The 19,564-nt window shown below is 39.9% G+C and overlaps 2 protein-coding genes across 3 annotated transcripts; one reads left to right on the top strand and one right to left on the bottom strand.

The window, feature by feature from the left end:
• The first annotated feature begins 28 nt into the window (after positions 1–28).
• Positions 29–8,693, top strand: rpl6 (ribosomal protein L6). Its single transcript, XM_017467958.3, has 6 exons — positions 29–202; positions 1,032–1,130; positions 1,949–2,092; positions 5,541–5,589; positions 5,701–5,885; positions 8,510–8,693. Exons 1-6 carry the CDS (start codon positions 44–46, stop codon positions 8,660–8,662), a joined length of 789 nt encoding a protein of 262 aa, XP_017323447.1. The 5' UTR covers positions 29–43; the 3' UTR covers positions 8,663–8,693.
• Positions 8,694–12,498: 3,805 nt separating this feature from the next.
• dynll1 (dynein, light chain, LC8-type 1) lies at positions 12,499–16,074 on the bottom strand. Of its 2 annotated transcripts, none has more exons than XM_017466839.3 (3): positions 15,983–16,074; positions 13,620–13,758; positions 12,499–13,435 (listed from the first exon to the last, which is right to left on the bottom strand). In XM_017466839.3, the coding sequence occupies exons 2-3, from the start codon at positions 13,749–13,751 to the stop codon at positions 13,298–13,300; spliced, it is 270 nt and encodes an 89-aa protein (XP_017322328.1). In that variant the 5' UTR covers positions 13,752–13,758; positions 15,983–16,074; the 3' UTR covers positions 12,499–13,297. The 2 variants fall into 2 exon arrangements, with proteins under 2 accessions (XP_017322328.1, NP_001188181.1); NM_001201252.1 differs by lacking the exon at positions 15,983–16,074 and adding an exon at positions 14,701–14,780 and having other exon boundaries at positions 13,051–13,435.
• Positions 16,075–19,564: the final 3,490 nt, after the last annotated feature.

The following is a 19,564-nucleotide window of genomic DNA, read 5'->3' as shown; positions in this document are numbered from 1 at the left end:
TTCTTACTTGGTAATCACACAAACGGTCCTCTGATTTGTAAAAATGTTTCAGATGGCTGAGGATAATAAAAAGAGGGCTGCCCGCAAGCGGCACTGCAGTCGCAACCCTGTACTGGCCAGGGGTATTGGACGCTTCTCCCGCTCGGCCATGTTTGCCCGGCGCGCCATGTACAAGAGGAAGACTAAGGCACCTGAAACCAGGGTGAGTGCAGATCACTGAAAGAAACGCATGCAGCTATTGCATTTGCCACAGCATCTGGTATGGATTGGAATTGACACAGTACTTTTATATGGACAACAATAATCTGATATTAACCTGATTAAGACATTACCCTGATTAAGAAACTATCATGTAAACCGAGACTATTGATTACCTTAATCCGACTAAAGTCATACTCGAAGTAAACACAAAAATCGAATTAAGACATGTGGAGTATTCCTGTTTTAGTCAAATTATCGAAGTGTTTTACAGACTTTTAACACCTTAATTACACTATTGACGTCCTGTGGGAGTTTTCACTGCATTTTGCGACAGGACATACACATGGCAGTGCTTAACCATTTGACAGTAAACGAGCGCATGGCTGTGTGCATGTATTTCAGCTACTATGTAGTAGGTAAGTACATGGTTTCGGACGCAGCCCACGGCTTAAAGTAGTCATCTATTTGCATGTATAGCATGAAAATAATTAACTGCACTTGAAGCTTTCGTAAAAAAAAAAAATTAAACACCCAAATCTGTATACGGTTCCATAATGAATACGAACTGTATGCTGATGCGTGAAATTCTGGAGGGATCGTCAGATGGTGTGGTGACATAATGTGTGCCGTTAATCGATTTATGTTCTCTAACATGTAAAACGGGAATGTGAAATGAATATTATAAAAGTAACTCAAGTAAACACCTTAATCACAATATTGTCTTATTCAGAATACGGTTAATATTTACATTTTTGCTGTCCAAGTAAACATAGTCACTGTATAAATTGAGTGGAAACGTTTTGGATGAAATTTGTTGCTTGTTGAAACAGATTGAGAAGAAGCTGAAGGAGAAACCCCCTACCACCGTGGTGAAAACTGTTGGTGGAGACAAGAATGGAGGTACCCGTGTTATCAGACTGCGCAAGATGGTGAGGCCCCCCCACTTAAAACAATAGTGTTTCTCTCTTAACTAAATAATACTCTTAAGATGAAAATATTTCTGACAAAATTATTGATCAGAAGACAATACAGTTCCATTGAAGTTCCCCTAAAATCAAAATGGCTCTTTCAGAGGTTTTGTTCCTGTTCCATAATATTATGGACATTGATTCAATGCTCCATCTGGGGGTATTAAAAAAAAAAAAAACTTCTGGAGGTATTCTCATTTTCACTCAAGTTGTTAATTTCTTGGAAAGCAATAAAATATTCAGATGGGTTATAACTAGGCACAAGCTGATCTAGCTAAATGCATCTCCTGTCTGAGTTTTGGCCATGGCTTCTTCCTGTACTCTTTTCTGTCTATCCATTGGTTTGGGGGAAACAAATGGAGTTTTTTGCTTATTTACTTTGAAGAGGGTTGTATTTGTATGAGGTTATGGATATTTGACAGGCATTTGTCAGAGGTGTTTAACATGGGGCTTTTCAAGACTGTCATATGTTACTTTCTCAGACTGAGTGAGAATATGATTGTCTTTATACACAGTTGGAGCATCTCGATCAGTAAAAGTAAATGGCTCCCTGTAATCTCGTTTTGTGTTCCTTATTTATCTACCTTGCTAAGCTTCTCAAATGTTAGCTGTTGTGTAAGTCAGTCTTGCACTTTAATACATAACTCTGTCTGCCTCTTTCAGAAGGAAACACAAGAAATCATAGCTAAGATGTTTAATGGGGACTTTAATGCCCAAAGATTAGCTAGCTTGAATTCAGTTTCACTGTATTTTTACCTCTTTCCCTTGATTTTTTTCAGCCACGTTACTACCCAACAGAGGATGTGCCCCGGAAGCTGCGCAGTCATGGCATCAAGCCCTTCAGCCAGCACAGGAGGAAACTGCGTTCTTCCATCACGCCTGGAACTGTACTCATCATGCTAACCGGCCGCCACCGTGGCAAGGTAGTTATAATGCTTACTGTGAATACACTTTGTTCAGTGTGATGGGGTGGTCATACTACGCTTTAACCATCTTACCCCGTATGGCCGAAAAACCGGCTTGCCCGTCTTTGATCTATTCCCGTAAGGACGATTTACCGGCTTGGTCATCTATGCCAAATCCCCGTAAGGCCGATATAGAGGATTTACAGTGTAAAAGTTATCCCCGTAAGGCCGGTGTACCGGCATTACTCTGCTATGATTCCTTACTTATTTAATCATTATTTTTTGACCCGGAAGGTTGATGACGTCACGACGTGATTGTTATTACGCCGGCATTACGATGAAGCTGATCCAAGCATGAATATTGGTGAAATAGTAGAAGTTAAATAAAAATGCCAAAGCGAAAAGCTAATCGTGTTCCAGCTAAAGTTACACCTACAGTGAGCACAAGTACATCTAAAACAGTGAAAAAAAAGAAAAAACACAGTTACACAGGCGAGAGCGAGGATTCTCGATAGTGACAGCAGTGAAAGTTCAGGTGATGCTGAAACTGATAGTGACGCAAACTCTCCTGATTCAGACCCTGATCCGTCTTCATCTTCAGCATCAACCAGTGCGACTGACGCTGCAGGGGTCTGGAGTCATAACCTGACCATCTCTGTGCATTCGTGAAAACATTATCTGCTGGTCTGATTATCACCCGAAACTTGACTTTAGGTGCTGAAATGCATTTATTTATTTATTATTTACTTGAATTTATTCAAAGGCATTGACCACGCTGATGCTCATATGGTACTTCTAAATGAGAAGAAGGATTTTAGCAAGCATTTTTTCGTAATTTCTCTAGTTAAGAATTGTGGTCTAAGTTTAGTAAAAACACTGAACTGCTTCATTTTCAAAGTAATATTACACATACATTATTATAAGTTGTTTCAAGGCCTAAAAATGTTAAAATTAAAATGTTGATTTTGGCCCAGGAACTCAGGGTTGGTGTGCTGTTTCTCTGGGAAATATAGGGTTATGGGACATAATACTGTGGGAACTTAGGGGTAAAAGGGTTAAGCATGCATATTTTTGTCGGATGCCACTTCGAATATGGGTGGGAACAGGGTATGACCTCATCTGTCAACTTAAAGTAAAATGTCAGACAATATTTGAAGCAATAAAAAAATGTATGTTTCCATCTGGATAAGGTAAAGTTATAAACATTTGTGTATTTGTGTCATGATGCAGAGAGAGGGATCATGGGTAAACATGGCGTGCAGAGACTTCCACACATTAACTGTGTGTATATTTGTTGCTATGCAACGTTGAAGCGACATTGTTTTTCCTCAGGTTTAATCAAATTCTGTTTAACATTTAAGTTAGTATTACTGTTCAAAATAGATCTGAAATATAAACAATATAATGTTTAACAGTAAAGTGGTAAGCAATAACATTTTCCATCACCCCATCTAAACCTTTCACTCTTTTATAGATGAGCTTGTGATCTGAAGCTGCTATATGAAAGTATATTCCATTAAAAACCTTAAAACAGCTTAATCAGGCACAACATTAAAGCCACTGACTGGTGAAGTGAAGAATGTTAATTATCTCATTACAATGGCACGTCTGAAATGGTGGGATATGAACTGGTTGGGAGCAACTTGGGGTTCAGTGTCTTGCTCAAGGACACTTCCACATGTGGAGTCATGTGGAGTCATGTGGGCTGGGAATCGAACCGACAACCCGCACTACGACCTGAACCACAGCCGCCCCACAAGAACAGTCGGTTCTTGAAATTGTGTTGGAAGCAGGAAAAATGGGTAAGGACAACTGGTGAAGCTGTGAAAAGGTCTTGTGTTGGGAGTGAAGGCTGGTCTGGTCCCACAGAAGGGATCCTGTAGCACAAATTGCAAGAAAAGTTAATTCTAGCTATTATAAAGGTGTCAGAAAACACAGTGCATCGCAACTTGCTGCATAAAAGCACACTGGTCATAGTGCCCAGGCTGACTCCTGTCCACTGCCAAAAGTGCCTACAATGGCCACCTGAGTATCAGAACTGGACCATAGAGCAATGGAGGAAGGGGTGGTCTGATGATCTTTCATATCATGTGGATGGCTGGGTGAGTGTGCTCAGCTTACCTGGGGAAGAGTTGGGAGCAGGATGCACCTTGGAAATAAAGCAAACCGGCAGAGATGGTGTGATGCTCTGGGCTCTGATTTGCTGGGAAGTCTTGGTTCCTGGCATTCAAGTGGATGTTACTTTGATACGTAGCCTGTACCTGAACATTGTTGCAGACCCAGTACACCCCTTCATGGCAATGGTATTCCTTAATGGTGCCAGCTTCTTTCAGCAGGATAGTGTGCCCTGCCACACTGCAAAAATTGTTCGGAATGGTTTGAGGAACATGACAGATTTCAAGGTGTTGCCGCCAAATTCCCCAGATCTCAATCTGATCAAGTATCTGTGGGATGTGCTGGACAAACAAGCTTGATCCATGGAGGCCCCACTCTGCAATTTTAATGGACACTATACAGGATCTGCTGCTAATATCTTTACATCTTGGCGCCGGATACCACAGCACACCTTCAGAGGTCTTGTGGAGTCCTTGCCTCAATGAGTAAAGTTGTTTGGCGGCGCAAGGGGGACCTACACAATATTAGGCAATTGGTTTTAATGTTATGGCTGATTGGAGTATACGTGAGTCGTTAAAGTGAAGGTGTTTGTGTTAACAAGCAGCGCTTTATGCACGTGTACCATACCATCACATTCAGTCATCTTGGCATCTTGCAGCTGCAATCCTCCCATGCTAAAATGATAAACCACCCACATGCACCAGTTTCACTCCTGTCTTTCTGGTGAAACCAATGAGAAATTGTAGCTTGTAAATCAGAAGGACTATATTGGTTTGACTTTAGTAGCCATATAATTAGTCAGTAAAAGCAAAAAATGCTAAACAAATGGCATTATCCCCCCCCCCCCCCCCCCCCCCAAGTTAAATCTAATTTATTTACCGATGCTTGTATACATCCATCAGGGACCAGTCTAAATAGGTTTACAGGATAATGTGTAGGTTTCACTATTTTACATGTTCCAATCAATGTAAAATTATAGGAGTTTGACCCTTGGGTCAGACAAATTATTCAAAGTAGTGCATATCTTTCTAATGTCAAGCTTAATCACTCTTTGGGCAATATTCTCTCTTGGGGCACTATCCATCTGACTAAGAGTACCCTTGTGACATGTTTCAGAAAAGTGTGATGTGAAATTTAATAGAATACAGAACTTCTGGTTTTTGGCTAATTGCTGCTCATACTGTGGAGGTGGGAACAGTGATATGGCAGTTGTTTGTCATTGACTTAGTGGAAGTGTCATTGAAAAATGTGCACTTTTCTTGAATACAGCATGATTGTTTTGGGCTGAATTCTGGAATAACAAGTATAGTATATTGCTGTTTGATGACTCTTGCCTCTTTCCTATTTCCAGCGTGTGGTTTTTCTCAAGCAGCTGTCTAGTGGGCTCCTCCTTGTCACAGGTATGTTTTTATTTGATGGTTGTGCTGCCAAGATGAGCTTTCTCTAGAAACTTTGCTTAGTCTGGTCTAGAAATTTTATACCCAAGTTTTTTGTGCCCTTTTTTTTTTTAGGTCCATTAGCATTGAACAGAGTTCCTCTGCGTCGTGCCCATCAAAAGTTCTGCATTGCCACTTCCACCAAGCTGGACATCTCAAGCGTGAAGCTTCCCAAGAACCTGAATGATGCTTACTTCAAGAAGAAGCAGCTCAGGAAGCCCAAACACCAAGAAGGGGAGATCTTTGACACTGAGAAAGAGGTACCAAATAATTTTTCATGCACTATATGGCCAAAAGTATGTGGTCATCCAACAGTCACAGCCACATGGCCGCATTCCAAAACCATGGGTATTAAAACAAAGTTGGTCTCCCTTTGCTGTTGTAAGAGCCTCAAATCTTCTGGGAAGTCTTGCCTGTAGATTTTGGAACATGGTGCTGGGGATTTTTTTTTTTTTTTTTTATTCATTCAGCCACAAGAGCATCAGTGAGGTCAGGCACTAATGTTAGGTGAGAGCCTGGTGCTCAGTCTGTGCTTGAAGCCAAAGGTGTTGCATGGGGTTGAGGTCAGGGCTCAGGCCTCTTGGGTTGTTCCGCACCAAACCTGGCAAACCTGTCTTTATGGACCTTGTGTTGTACATGGGGGCATTGTCATGATGAAACAGGTTTGGGTCTTTTAGTTACAGTGATGGGAATCTTAATGCCACAGAATACAAAGCCATTCCAGACAATTGTATGCTTACAACTTTGTGGCAACAGTTTGGGGAAGACGCACATAGGGGTGTGATGGTCGGGTGTCCACATACTTTTGGTCATATAGTGTGCCGCAAGGTGCACATGACTAAAAATGCGTTGAACAATAAGACATGGAAAGTTTTGCTTTTCTGCATGTCAGCATTCGGAGTTTAGAGTAGCTGTTATAAACACAAGTTTCTTTTCACTGCATACTTGCAGACAGTAACCTGGGAGAGTGATTTCTAATTGCATGTAGATGTATGTAAATGTATCTGTATCAAGACTCTGAAGGGGGTGATGGGGGAAGTTGAACTTGCAGAACTTAAGAGAAGCTTACCTGCACAACTGCCATATCTCCAGTCTTGAAGTTGCAGGGCTGTGGGCCCAGCAATATGTCACTGCCACTGCATGGGAAAAATAATGAAAATCTTGGCCGCATAAGCTAGTGAGGGAATGACCGTTTATAGCTGCTTTAACATAGCGATAAGTATTAACTTGACTCTTAGACGTTCCAGCTTGCTAAGGTATAAGTAGAATAACGCTAGACTAGAGCTGCAACAACTAATCGATAATAATTTATTATGAAAGTCGTTGTCAACGAATCTCATTATCGATTAGTTGGTCTGCATGCGGCACGGGTTACATGTACTCATTACGTTAAACTCATTACGTTTAGTAAAGTTGGGTCCCAAATGAAGTACTATACACATAGTATGCACTGTGTACTCTACCATCTAGTGTATGCATTTTTGAGATATTGCCTTTCTAATAGAACACTAGCATGTAGTGTGTTAATTTCTTATAATATAATATATAATATAATATATAATTTTTTTGAAAAAAAACATAACTAACCGGAAGTATAAGCCCATGATGTCATACGCACGTAATGCGACGCTGGTAACTTTAGCCTAATACCCAGTCTCACTGACGATGACTTTCTTCAGTTTACTGTTTTGTCAATGTTGCATTTTATTCCCAACATGATGTCAGTCACCATCAGATGGAGGCGAAATTGTCAAGTGACTGAGGAAGAAAGTCTTGTAAGGCAGGAGAGCATTTTATATTAAACACCGCAGAGATAAAACAGTGATGCAGGAGCACAAACTTAGCATTATTTCTAAAATGCTCCACTGTGCGCAAGGGGCAGGGGTAACTGGTGCAAGCGGCTTAAGAGGTTTAGTTTAATTCCAGTTTGTCATTATGTTGTATGTGAACACTTGCGGTGTAAATTGTTTATTAGAACGGAAGTGATGTGTTCGTAACGAGGCTGCATTGCTCCTCACTCAGGTTGTAGATGCACTGATAGGGTGGGAGTGCATGTAAGATCTGTAAAGTCAAATTAAAACATTATGATCAAAAGTAAACAGAATTAAAATGATGTCTAAAGGCAGTGAGTAACAAACCACAAGGTGCAGTGAAAGGGAGTTTTTATTATTAATTTAGGACTGTAGTTTAATTCAGACTGTAGTTTAATTCAGTCCTAATTTAATTCAGTAGAGAACATGATTTGATTTTAGTGTCTAAATGGCTCAGCATCTGCTCTCTTTTGCATGCCTTCAAAATAGTCATTCATGTGTGATTCTGTGAGTTGTAATATCTATATATGCAAATAAATTTGTATATTTTTTTCTTAGAATAAATTTAATTATTTCTCATTTTCAGTATGAGATTAAGCTAACTGACAGTTCTGTAGCTGACTGCTGTTAGCTAGCATGATTGGTTTCGTGTGTATATAGAGATGCACTGATATTAAATTTCTCCGCTGATACCGATAACTGATTATTCAGTGATATCGGCCAATACCAATAGTTCTACCTTTTATGCCTTCTTTTAAATGAATGATAATTATTAGATTCGATGCCGAATCACTGCTGCAGCGTCCGATGTAAAATTTTTAGCAGTACAGAGCTTACAAACTGCAGTTTTGTCATCATTCCACACGAGACATCTTTACAAAATTTGTTTTCCCACCCTGATCATCAGATGTTTTTAATGTTTTCAGTGTATTGGCCGATAAAGGCTATTTTTCATGTTATCGGCCGCTACATTGGTGCACACATCACTAATAAATTTTTTTTATTATTTATTTCTAATTTTTTTACTTCTGAAATTTCAGCTGATTTTTTTTTTTTCTTCTTATTGACTGCAGAAGTACCAACTGACAGAGCAGCGGAAGGAAGACCAGAAAGCTGTTGACTCTCAGCTGTTGCCTCTTATTAAAAAAGTTCCTCAGCTGAAAGGGTACCTGCGCTCCCAATTTTTCCTCTCCAATGGGGTGTATCCCCACAAACTGGTTTTCTAAAGAAATAAAACTTGGTTATTCCACCCACTAACTGGACTGTGTGTTAAACCATGTTATTGAGTATTAGATAAGTAGTAATTCTTATTTTGTTACAGAAGTACCTATACTGCCCAGTTTGTTTTTGCCTAACATGACTCAAATGTTGTTGATAACTAGCTTATGAATTTACTTATATAACCTATTGGGCTAAATGTATGTGGACACCCCACCCCCTGCTGTTAGAAAAGCCTTCTGGGAAGGCTTTCCAATAGGTTTTGGAATGTGACTCTGGGGATTAGTGCTCATTTAACCACAAGAGCATTAGGCACTGAGATTGGGCACTGATGTCAAGTCAGAAAGCCTAGGGCCTGTACCATGAAGCTGGTTTAGGTGGCTAGCCAGGTAAGTTTCACTTTAGCTTGTGCCAACCCTGGGTTTTAGGTGCCCCAAAAGTGGTTCGGCTTTTACTAGTGTTCATTGCCATAGTAACTTGGGCTCCATGTCTAACCTGCTGTGGGTCAGGTTATGTTCTGAGTAGGAGAACTCAAACCCAGCTTGGACCAATCAACTGTGCGCAAAGTGACACAAGTAACACAACTAATTCAACTCCCCAGCACAAACGAGCATTTTGCAGAGAAACATTTAATTAAAGCAATTTACATTAATATGAAATTACATGAAAGATGTTGGTTATAAGTTTGCATTGTTTATTTTCATTGTAAAAGTAAACTTTCTCACTTAGACAATCGGCAACGCTCCAGAGGTTTGGCAGCTGCAATGGTGTTGCTTTTTGCGGTTAGTGTAGGTCTAAATTCCTCCCCCTATTTCTGCAAAATAATTTCTTGCTTTTCAACTGGAAGTATGCACACCTGCTTCCCCCCCGAATGTTGAACGCTAGTGGCTGTTCAGTGCCAAAGTCACATGTTTATGTGCACATGGACTAATCATGGCTTAAGGATCAAAGTCTGAGTTGACAGAGTATGGTCTTAACCAGTGTCATGGTACCAATGAAGCTGGATTAGATTGGTTTGGTTTTGTCCAATTAGCTTCATGGTACAGGCCCCTGGTGCACAGTTGGTGTTAGAATTCATATGGACATCGTACAAGGGTGGTGAAATGGGTTTGGGCTATTTAGTTCCAGTAAAGGGAAATCTTAATGCTGCAGCATACAAAGACATATTGTGTGTTAATTTGTAGCAACAGCAGGGGGAAGAACCACATATGGGTCATGTGTTAGAATTTATGTTTATGTATGGCATTTGGCGGATGCCCCTATCCAGTGCTACTTACATAACAGGGTTCCAGCCACAAAAATCTGTTAAGGAGCCATTGGCTCTTAGAAGAAAAAACAAGTGCCAACTTATTTAAGTGTCACATAAGAATTAACTTGTTTAAAAAATTTTAAACACTTACTTCCAGTCATCCTGTCACATTTGCCCTCCTTTTAAAGTGTTAGCAGTTTCATCCATCTTCTGGATGTCCTGGGAATTAAAATTCACTTAAAATGGGAACTGAATGGTTTTTCCCAACTCGAACTGTATATATTCACAAAGAATTGTTTTGCAGTTTTTTCCACACAGAATCTGAGTCAGTGTCATTGACAATAATTGTTAGCATCACTTGGCTGCCAAAAGCCAGTGTTTGACACGTGGTTCAGGATCAAACTTTTAAGTGATTGGACCTTTGTGCTGATCCTGATTAAGTCTTCCAGGATTGACATATGGAGTGAATTGTGTACTTTTGAGTTTATCCTGTTGAGCTGAAAAGCCATGTTCACACTGAGCAGCTGAATTTGGTAGGTCAAGCAATATCTCAATTAGATGCAAAACATTCTAATCAAAGCACGTGCTGTTTCGTTGTCATGTTTTGCACGTATCCAGTCTATTTTTCTAATTTCTCCATCTGGATATTAATAGTCTGATCTTATTTTTCATTAGTATTATCAGGAAATTTGGTCATGCAATCATATAGACAATGTTGAATTTTATTTTTCGCTCCTTCCATTCTTTCTCGTCATGTAGTTTGCATGTATGCTTTGGAACAAAAGTCACAAAACAATTTCTGTGTACCACTGAGCCATGCAAACTCATAAATCCAAGAAGCTTTAAAATGCCTTTCTGCACTTTTATTTGGGTGTTCATTGATTGACATGGAAAGATGATGTGTGTTGCTGCTGTTTTTAAAAAAATGTTTTTTAATATATATAAATATCTCTAATACAATCACAACTGGAGCCTGTTTTTAAAAGAAAATTTAACAGGTGTGCCATCAGCATTGGTGCTTGAAGAAGGTGGACTGTTTGGGGGGAGAAAGTCAGATTATTCGTTTTGATGTTTTTCTGGTGTGGAAATCTATCCTCGCTTTCCCCATGTGTATTTTGGTGTTCTGGCTGAAGGTGATACTGTTCCCCTCCCACTGAAACTTTCATGTGCAGTGCAATTTTATTACATCAACACAACATATGATGTGACAGGCTACTCCTCACAGAACACTCAAGTAAAAAAGACATTACATGCAAATTTTTAAGTCATAACCTATAAATTTATATCATCAAAATTGGTGACACCCGCAAAAATATCACTTGCAAATTTATATTTTTCGTTGCATATTTCGGACCGTTCTAGGTACAGTCTGGAGCCCGGCAGAAGTGCTTTGAAGGTCTTGATCAATAAATACATCCTCATAAGTGGTTCACTAGGTCAGGGACTAAGTGTACCATCAGGCTGAAAACCCTGTTGGGGAGGTAGTATATTATGAAAAACATATATATTATGTGTGTGTGTGTATATATATATATATATATATATATATATATATATATATATATATATATATAATTATGCGTGTGTGTGTGTATATATATATATTATGCATGTGTGTGTGTATATATAATTATGCGTGTGTGTGTGTATATATATATATTATGCATGTGTGTGTGTATATATATATATATATTATGTGTGTGTGTGTGTATATATATATATATATATATATATATATGAGAGATTTTTATATATAGTTGTTTTTTTTTTTAAGTGCTAATTTAAGTACTTAATGAAGTGGTAGGTCTTTAGTTGCCATCAGACAAGCCAGTGACAGCTGTTTGGACATCTAGGGAAAGTTCATCTACCACCTAGATACCAGAACAGCGAAGACCATTGATGCATGCCTTGCTTGTCCCCTAAGAGATGGTGGGTCTAACCAAGCCATGCTGGAGGATCAGAGGGAATGTGGTGTAGTGCAGGGTGTCATTAAGTGCTTTAAGCTAAATGGGTGCTGGCCAATTTTTGGCTTTGTAGACAAGCATCAGTGTTTTTAATCTGAAGTGGGCAGCTACAGGAAGCCAGTGGAGGGAGTATAGCAATGGGGTGCTGTGTGAGAACTTGGGATGGTTGAAAACAAGTTGTGCAGCTGCATCCTGGATCAGCTACGTTTGGCCACATAGTGTATGTATGTGGAATTTGTGGGGTTTAGAGATCTGATCATTTTAACATTAACATTTCACCAGTGCGCATAAGACTGAGTTTTTAACCTGTACTGGAACTTGGACTAGCTTTGCAGAGAGATGCAATTCTGCTATAAATTAAAATTGTACAGATTTAGAGTTGGTGGAATAGTCTTGCTTGAGAAACCTAGCTAAATAAGGAAAGCTGTTAAATGGTATCCAGACTTGGAATTTGCCGAGTTGTCGGCTGTGCTTCAGTTTAGACTTTAAAGCTCAAAAGTCTTCAATCATAAGGTGCATGCCAACTGAAATCACTCTAGTCTCAGTATCTTATAATTAAACCTGCTTACTGGGATAAACATTTAATCAGGGTCTGCCACTTACATCAAGTCAGTCAAGCAGAAAGTTGTAGTACAGTAATCTTGAGATGAACATTTAATTATATAGGTTGCACATAACATCTTAAACCACAGTACTTTAACAGAAATTAATGACCAAGGTTTAAATCGAGTGGCAATCTATAGGGACAAGACCTATTAAAATTCTAGATAAACTATTTGGATGTGTGTGGGGGAGTGCGAGAAACCAAAATTTCTAGGAAAGACAGTGACATTTTTAGATGGCTGATTTAACACCACTGAAATGAGAGCAGGAAGAAAAGCCTGAAGTTGATTAACGTGACTGAACACAATAAAATAGTGAAGTACATATTTATCAAAGACCCAAATCTAACTCAACAATAGCAAATTGAGGATACCACATTAATGTTTTGGAGACACTGGGGGTTAATATAACATTCTACCAAAATGATTGTAAAACTTATGGCAAACCTCAAGGCACTGGTAAAGACATACCAACATACCAATCCACTTACAGATTCCATTTAGACATTGAATTTTATGTGGCATTTTCAGGCTTAACCTTGCATTGTGCAAAAAAAAACAACTACTCCTTACATCCATCCAGTGAGCCAAACCATTTTGTTTTAATTAAAATAAAATAAAAAACACACACTGAAATGACAACTTTTCAGCCTGTGTATAGAAAAAAAATAAATATGTTCTTTACTCATGTTTTTTCCTTGTACATTTTCTTAAACCAAAAAGAGGGGAAAGCAGCCAAGAGAAGGCAGGTCCCAGAACTGGAATGCTCAGCCTTTCTGTAGTCAGTCAGTAATAAATGGTCAGGTGATAATGAGGTAAAGCTCCGTCTCAGCCAGACTTGAACAGCAGAATGGCCACTTGGCCCAGGTAGAAATAGATGAAGTGCTTCGTCTCATGGGTCACGTAGCTGCCAAAATTCCTTCCGACAATGCAGTGCCAGGTGGGGTTGTATTTTTTGTCAAACTCCTTGAGTGACAGACAAGAGAATTCATCATGTAAGCTGACTTTGTACTCTGGTATCAAAAAGTGCTTAAACTCTCACCATCCAGTATTTTGGATAGGTACATATACTGCTCAGTATTGTCCCAGTTTAAAACACTGTTGCATTCTGAGCTTCTACAGCTTGGTGTGATCCAGATCCAAAATTTACCTTTTTGATGTAGGCAGCAATGTCTTTCTCAATGTTGTACTTCTCTAGAGCCTGGGTAGCACACTCAACAGCATCCTGCTGCATCTCCTCCGACATGTCCGCATTTTTTATTACTGCTTTCCTGTCAGACATGACTGCTCTGCAATCACATAGATGTATGTTTTTAGATGTAGAAGATTATTTTCTTGCCCAAGAATAGACCTAAACTACACTGGCCCCTCTTTTTTGCCTCGTGGAATTCAATTAGGAACATTACAAAGTACAGTCCGAGATCCTTTATCGCCATGTAAGGATTTGTACAGAATAGCGATCACATGCCCCAATCTTTTTTATTCTCACGCAGGAGCATCTTGTCACTGAAGGCCGATATAGTGCCGTTTCAACAGGACTATGCACTCCGCAACTTTCACAGGGTACCATATATTTACTGGTCACTTACACATTTCTATTAAAGCTGCCATTTTTATAGAGTTTAGCAGTGAAAAGGACCCTTCCAGAACAGCAAAGCTACACGACACTGCAGGCACTGGCCATCGTGCAAAAGCAGGTTACATAATATCAACACGAGGTACTAGGTAGCCTTTCTTCCATTTTCTGCATAACAACCTCATCAACCTACATTTCAGTCAGGCGTTGCTATGGTGTATTGCCCATCTACTCCCATTATCCTTCATCAGCAGTATCAACATACTAGGATCGCAATTTGAATTATAGCTGGGAAACGTAGTTAGGTAACTTATGAATGTAAGCTAAATTTAAGTGTCTAACTCACTACCTAGCATTTTTTTGCTAATTAGCTTAAGTAACTGGTTATCTGTCTTATCTAAAGAGTCTGCAATCATACCCGGCTAATATTACTGGTAACTATTTTAAACGCTGATGTTTAAATAAAACAATTATTAGATGCCTAGTTAATGAAACAGATAATCTACATCAACCCGTCTTGGTTAGCTAACATAAATTATTTCACACACAAAAAAAGCAGAACAGTCTTTCGTGCAAATCTGGTGGGTCTACACCAAGTTATGAAAAATCCTTCTCTAAATTGAAAAGACAAGAACAATTTGAAGTGTCTATTTACCTGATATTGCTGAGTCTGCTCAAGAAGAATAAAAAAAAAAACCCAGCCCAACCGTTTATGATGAACTCCCGTTATTGTGTCATTCACTGAAAGTGAGGTGGGTGTGTTATTGACTCGTACTCTTCGTCTGTATTGTTGGCTGACGCTTACCGGTACGATTCACCTATTGGTCGGCCCTTAGTGCATTTTCTCTGGCATTTACTTCAGCATTTTATTTCAAACCAGCATGCTTTGCGGCTTAGACGCATTGTGTGTCTCCATATCAACCAAGGTGCGAACACGCACGCGCCAAACCGAAAAAGTTCGAGTAGATGTTGTAACTTGTAATTTCTAACCTCCGACTAGGGAAAGCCAGATCATGCAATCGACTTGCCTTGCAAGTACTAATTAGTAGGTCGGAATGACGTCATTTTCGACTTCGGCGAATTCGACATACGAAGTGGCGGACGCATCCATGTTCTTCTGCTGCGTTCGAGGCGAAGTTGCAACTTGTAACCTAAAACCGATACAAGCCACCGAAAACACCCCTCAACTTGTAATTTCGGCTCTAAGGTGTTAGAAGAAAGTATTGATAAGAAACAGATTACCAGGGATAGCTTTGAGAATTGGCGTCCAATAACCCTGCTAAAGAATGATTATAAAATTGTGGCCCTTGTATTTGCTGATAGACCTAAAGTTGTACTGGATACTACTATTGACAAATCACATTATCTGGTGTAATAAAAAAAAGTCATCACACTGCAAACACCATTAGGTTAGTGTTAGATTTATTGGATTATAATGACTTCATTATTTATGATCGTTTTATTCCGTTTCTTGATTTCTATAAAGCTTTCGATTCATTGGTGCATGATTTTATTTTGAAAGTCCTTGTAAAATCTGATTTAGGAATTGATTTCTGCAAAACTATTAGAACCTGTGAGGGAAATCACTTAATTTTTACTTTGTAATAGTTTTGTTCTTGTTCTTTTTCTGTTCATCTGAGGATAACGCCTAAGAAGGCCATGTCATGTCACTGAGATCAGTACAGAATGTTTATCTGCTTACAGAGACACAAACCTGTTCTTTTGTTCAAGGTTCGTCTGCACATCTTCCAAGACCTTAAAACAAAGCCTGTTTGAACTGCCTCAAACTGCTTCTTATCGGTACACAGAAGTGTGTTATGCTCTGCTTTTCATATATATAGTAGTGGTTTAGTACAAGTGCTTCAGAACACTCTCATTATTCTATCCTGCTTTATTCTATACTGTATTAACCATCTTTCTGTAATAAACCTTTTTACCTTAAGAGGACGAGTCTGCGAGTGTTGTCTAATTTCCACGACAATTTGGTGTCCCTGGGTGGGCTGCGCGAGTCTTTTCAGCTTTTCTGGACAACAAGCAAACCGGAGGACGCTTGTGGAAAAGTTTCACTTTGAAATCCGTGTTGACACGCAGGCAGTTTGCCCTTTATTATGCAGAGCAAAAGACCTATGCAGACTTACCACTGACTGGTAGGAATCATCAAGAATTTAGAATTAGAATTAGAATTAGAATTTTATGACGTCATAGTGTATTGCTGTCTGTATGGAAGGGAGTCAATGATATAAGAAATGCATGTATTACATTCAGTGCATTTAAAGGGACAACAATAATCCACTATTAACCCGATTAAGACAATATTCTGATTAAGAAACTACCATGTAAACAGCAATTTTTAATTACCTTAATCCCATTAAGGCCATACACGAAGTAAACAAAAATCGAATTAAGACATGTGGAGTACTCCTGTTTTAGTCGCATTATGGACATGTATTACAGACATGTAAACACATTAATCACACTTTTAACGTCGTGTGAGAGTTTTCACCGCATTTTGCGACAGGATCCAATCACACATGGCAATGCTCAACCGTTTTACGGCAAAAAAGACAGAACACGGCTGTGTCCCAAGCCGCGTGCTTGCCCACTATAGGCCTGTAGTAGGAGAATTACATGTATCTCGGCTAATATATAGACCAGGGGTCACCAATCTTTTTGAAACTGAGAGCTACTTCATGGGTACTGAGTCATATGAAGGGCTACCAGTTTGATACACTCTTCTGAAATAACAAATTTGCTCAGTTTGCCTTTAGTTATATATTATTATTAATGATAAATGATACTCATCTATGTGAAGACACTGATCACGTTAATGATTTCTCACAATAATTATCAACAATGAATTAACAAGCTGGGAACAAGGGATTCAACACTTTATTTCTATTAATCTCAGCAATTGTTTAAATTTTGAGATGATCACTTCTACAACATTTCATAGGAAAAATGTCCCATTGTCACTAGCCACTGACAAACCATTTTAACAAATCATAAACTATGTTGCACAATGTTTGAAAAAGTTATCAATTATGTAATGTTTAAGAAAAATCAACTTTAATATTTTTAAATAAATCTTATCACATTTTGCACTAATGACCAAATCTGCGGCATTTTTAACAAAATTATATCTGTTACATTTCATGAACACACTTTTGCACTTAACGCCTGCTGGTGAATGATGCAGTGGTAATGCAGAATTTTTGGGAAATCTGGGCCACCTTTACAGTGAGCGATGAAACCTGTATGTCGGCCGATCATAGCAGGAGCCCCGTCTGTAGTCACTGCTACCAGCTTTTCCAATGCTACCTTTTTCTGCACGAAAAACTCCTTCACCGCGTTATAAATGTCAACTCCCCTCATAGTTGTCTTTAGGGGCAGTAGTGTCAGGAGATCTTCTTTTGTGGAGAAATCATCAAACACCATCCAGATAAAGACCAACACTGTGCTGTACTGCTGCTGTCCACGGACTCGTCGCACTGGATGCTAAACCACCTGCACTTCGCCAGATCCCGGTTCGGCTGATTGGCCAAGTTACCGGACATAGCCGACACTTGTCTAGCCATCATAGATGCACTCAGTTGGACATTGGAGAGAGTCGAGTTTAGATCGGTTCCATTTTTCTCGTCTTTAAGTACAGTGTTAGCAATTATCGTCATTGCTTCTTTGAAAACTTCTCCGTCTGAAAATGTCTTTTTCTTCTTTATCAGAAAATGTGTAGCTCTAAACAAGGCTTCGGTTGCTTTTTGGGTGTTTTTTTGCCGGCCTCGTGAAAAAAGACTGCTGCTTACCCAAAGCTGCTTTTAGCTCACGGGCTTTTTTCTGCCCGTAGAGTGCTGCCCAGTGGGTAGTTAGCATGGTAGCTTTTGTGACACGTATTGAAGTGTCTCTCCACATTGTGCCGCTTTGCCATTGCCACAGTCACCCCACAAATTAAACACATGCAGGTTTCTTTCACAGTAGTAAAAAAAGAACTCTTCCTCCCATTCACTGTAAAAATGATAAGATTCCTTTCTTTTTTCGGCCATGTTTTTGGGGCAAGAAACCACATTCAGCCCACCCGTCTTCGTTGCGCCCGCTAGCTTACTCTCCACGAGCTGAGCTTTGAACTATACCTTTTCAACTTCAATATGGGAATAGTCAACTTCAATATGGGAATAAAAATTTGACAGTATAAAAAAATAAATAATTAAATTTAATTAGAAACGCATATCAAATTTTAGACGCAGTTCAACGGTGAGTTGTGCTATTTTTAGAACAGGCCTGCGGGTGACTCATGTGGTCCTTGGGGGTGACCTGATGCCCATGGGCACCGTGTTGGTGACCCCTGATTTAGACGGTAAGTATGCAGTTTGAGACACAGCACACGGCTTCAAGCAGTTGTCTATTTGCACACACAGCATGTCAAATAATTAACTGCTCTTGAAATGTTTGTAAAAAAAAATGTAATAAAAACACCCAAAACTGTATGTTGATACGTGAAATTCTGGAGGGACGTCCAGATGGTTGCGGTTTGGTGACCTGATGATCTCATCGCTGCTTTTTGCAGATGACGTGGTCCTGATGGCATCATCAGTCCGTGACCTCCAGCACTCACTGGATCGGTTCGCAGCTGAGTGTGAAGCGGCTGGGATGAGGATTAGCACCTCTAAATCTGAGGCCATGGTTCTCAGCAGGAAACCGATGGAGTGCCTACTTCGGGTGGGGAATGCGTACTTAACCCAAGTGAAGGAGTTCAAGTACCTCGGGGTCTTATTCACGAGTGAGGGAACATGCAAGCAGGAGATTGGCCAAAGAATCGGAGCAGTGGGAGCAGTATGGCAATTGCTTTACCGCACCGTGTGACGAAAAGAGAGCTGAGCTGGAAGGCAAAGTTCTCGATCTACCGGGCAGTCTTTGTTCCTACCCTCACCTATGGTCATGAAGGCTGGGTAGTGACCGAAAGAACTAGATCGCGGGTACAAGCGGCTGAAATGGGTTTTCTCAGGAGGGTGGCTGGCCTCTCTCTTAGAGATAGGGTGAGAAGCTCGGTTATCTGAGAGCCGCTGCTCCTTTGCATTGAAAGGAGCCAGTTGAGGTGCTTCGGGCACCTGGTAAGGATGCCCCCTGGGCGCCTCCCTAGGGAGGTGTTCCAGGCATGTCCAGCTGGGAGGAGACCTCGGGGAAGACCCAGGACCAGGTAGAGAGATTATATCTCCACACTGGCCTGGGAACACCTCGGGAACCCCCAGTCAGAGCTGGTTAATGTGGCTCGGGAAAGGGAAGTTTGGGGTCCCCTGCTGGAGCTGCTGCCCCTGCGACCCGATAACGGATAAGTGGTTGAGAATGGATGGATGGATGGATGACTTACTCAGAGTAAGGTCAGTAATTAGATTACTGCTGTCCATGTAAACGTAGTAAATGAGAGAAATATTTCATGGAGCGATTTCTTATAATAAGTTCCAGGAACTTCGCCTCTGCGACGGCAGAGATATTGGTGTTTCTTAGATCACAGCTTCAAAACTAAGATA

Source organism: Ictalurus punctatus, chromosome 5, assembly GCF_001660625.3.
Source record: "Ictalurus punctatus breed USDA103 chromosome 5, Coco_2.0, whole genome shotgun sequence".
Taxonomy (NCBI): Eukaryota; Metazoa; Chordata; class Actinopteri; order Siluriformes; family Ictaluridae; genus Ictalurus; species Ictalurus punctatus.
The sequence above is the reverse complement of the archived record's forward strand: the minus strand, read 5'-3'. Positions and strand labels throughout refer to the sequence as shown.

Bases quoted from the DNA above. Each gene is read 5' to 3' on its own strand.
- dynll1 (XM_017466839.3), bottom strand. From the start codon at position 13,751: ATGTCTGACAGGAAAGCAGTAATAAAAAATGCGGACATGTCGGAGGAG. The intron at 13,436-13,619 runs GTAAATTTTGGA...CTGTCACTCAAG, and splicing joins TTGCTGCCTACATCAAAAAG to GAGTTTGACAAAAAATACAA.
- rpl6 (XM_017467958.3), top strand. From the start codon at position 44: ATGTTTCAGATGGCTGAGGATAATAAAAAGAGGGCTGCCCGCAAGCGG. The intron at 2,093-5,540 runs GTAGTTATAATG...TCCTATTTCCAG, and splicing joins CCGGCCGCCACCGTGGCAAG to CGTGTGGTTTTTCTCAAGCA. The intron at 5,886-8,509 runs GTACCAAATAAT...TATTGACTGCAG, and splicing joins TCTTTGACACTGAGAAAGAG to AAGTACCAACTGACAGAGCA.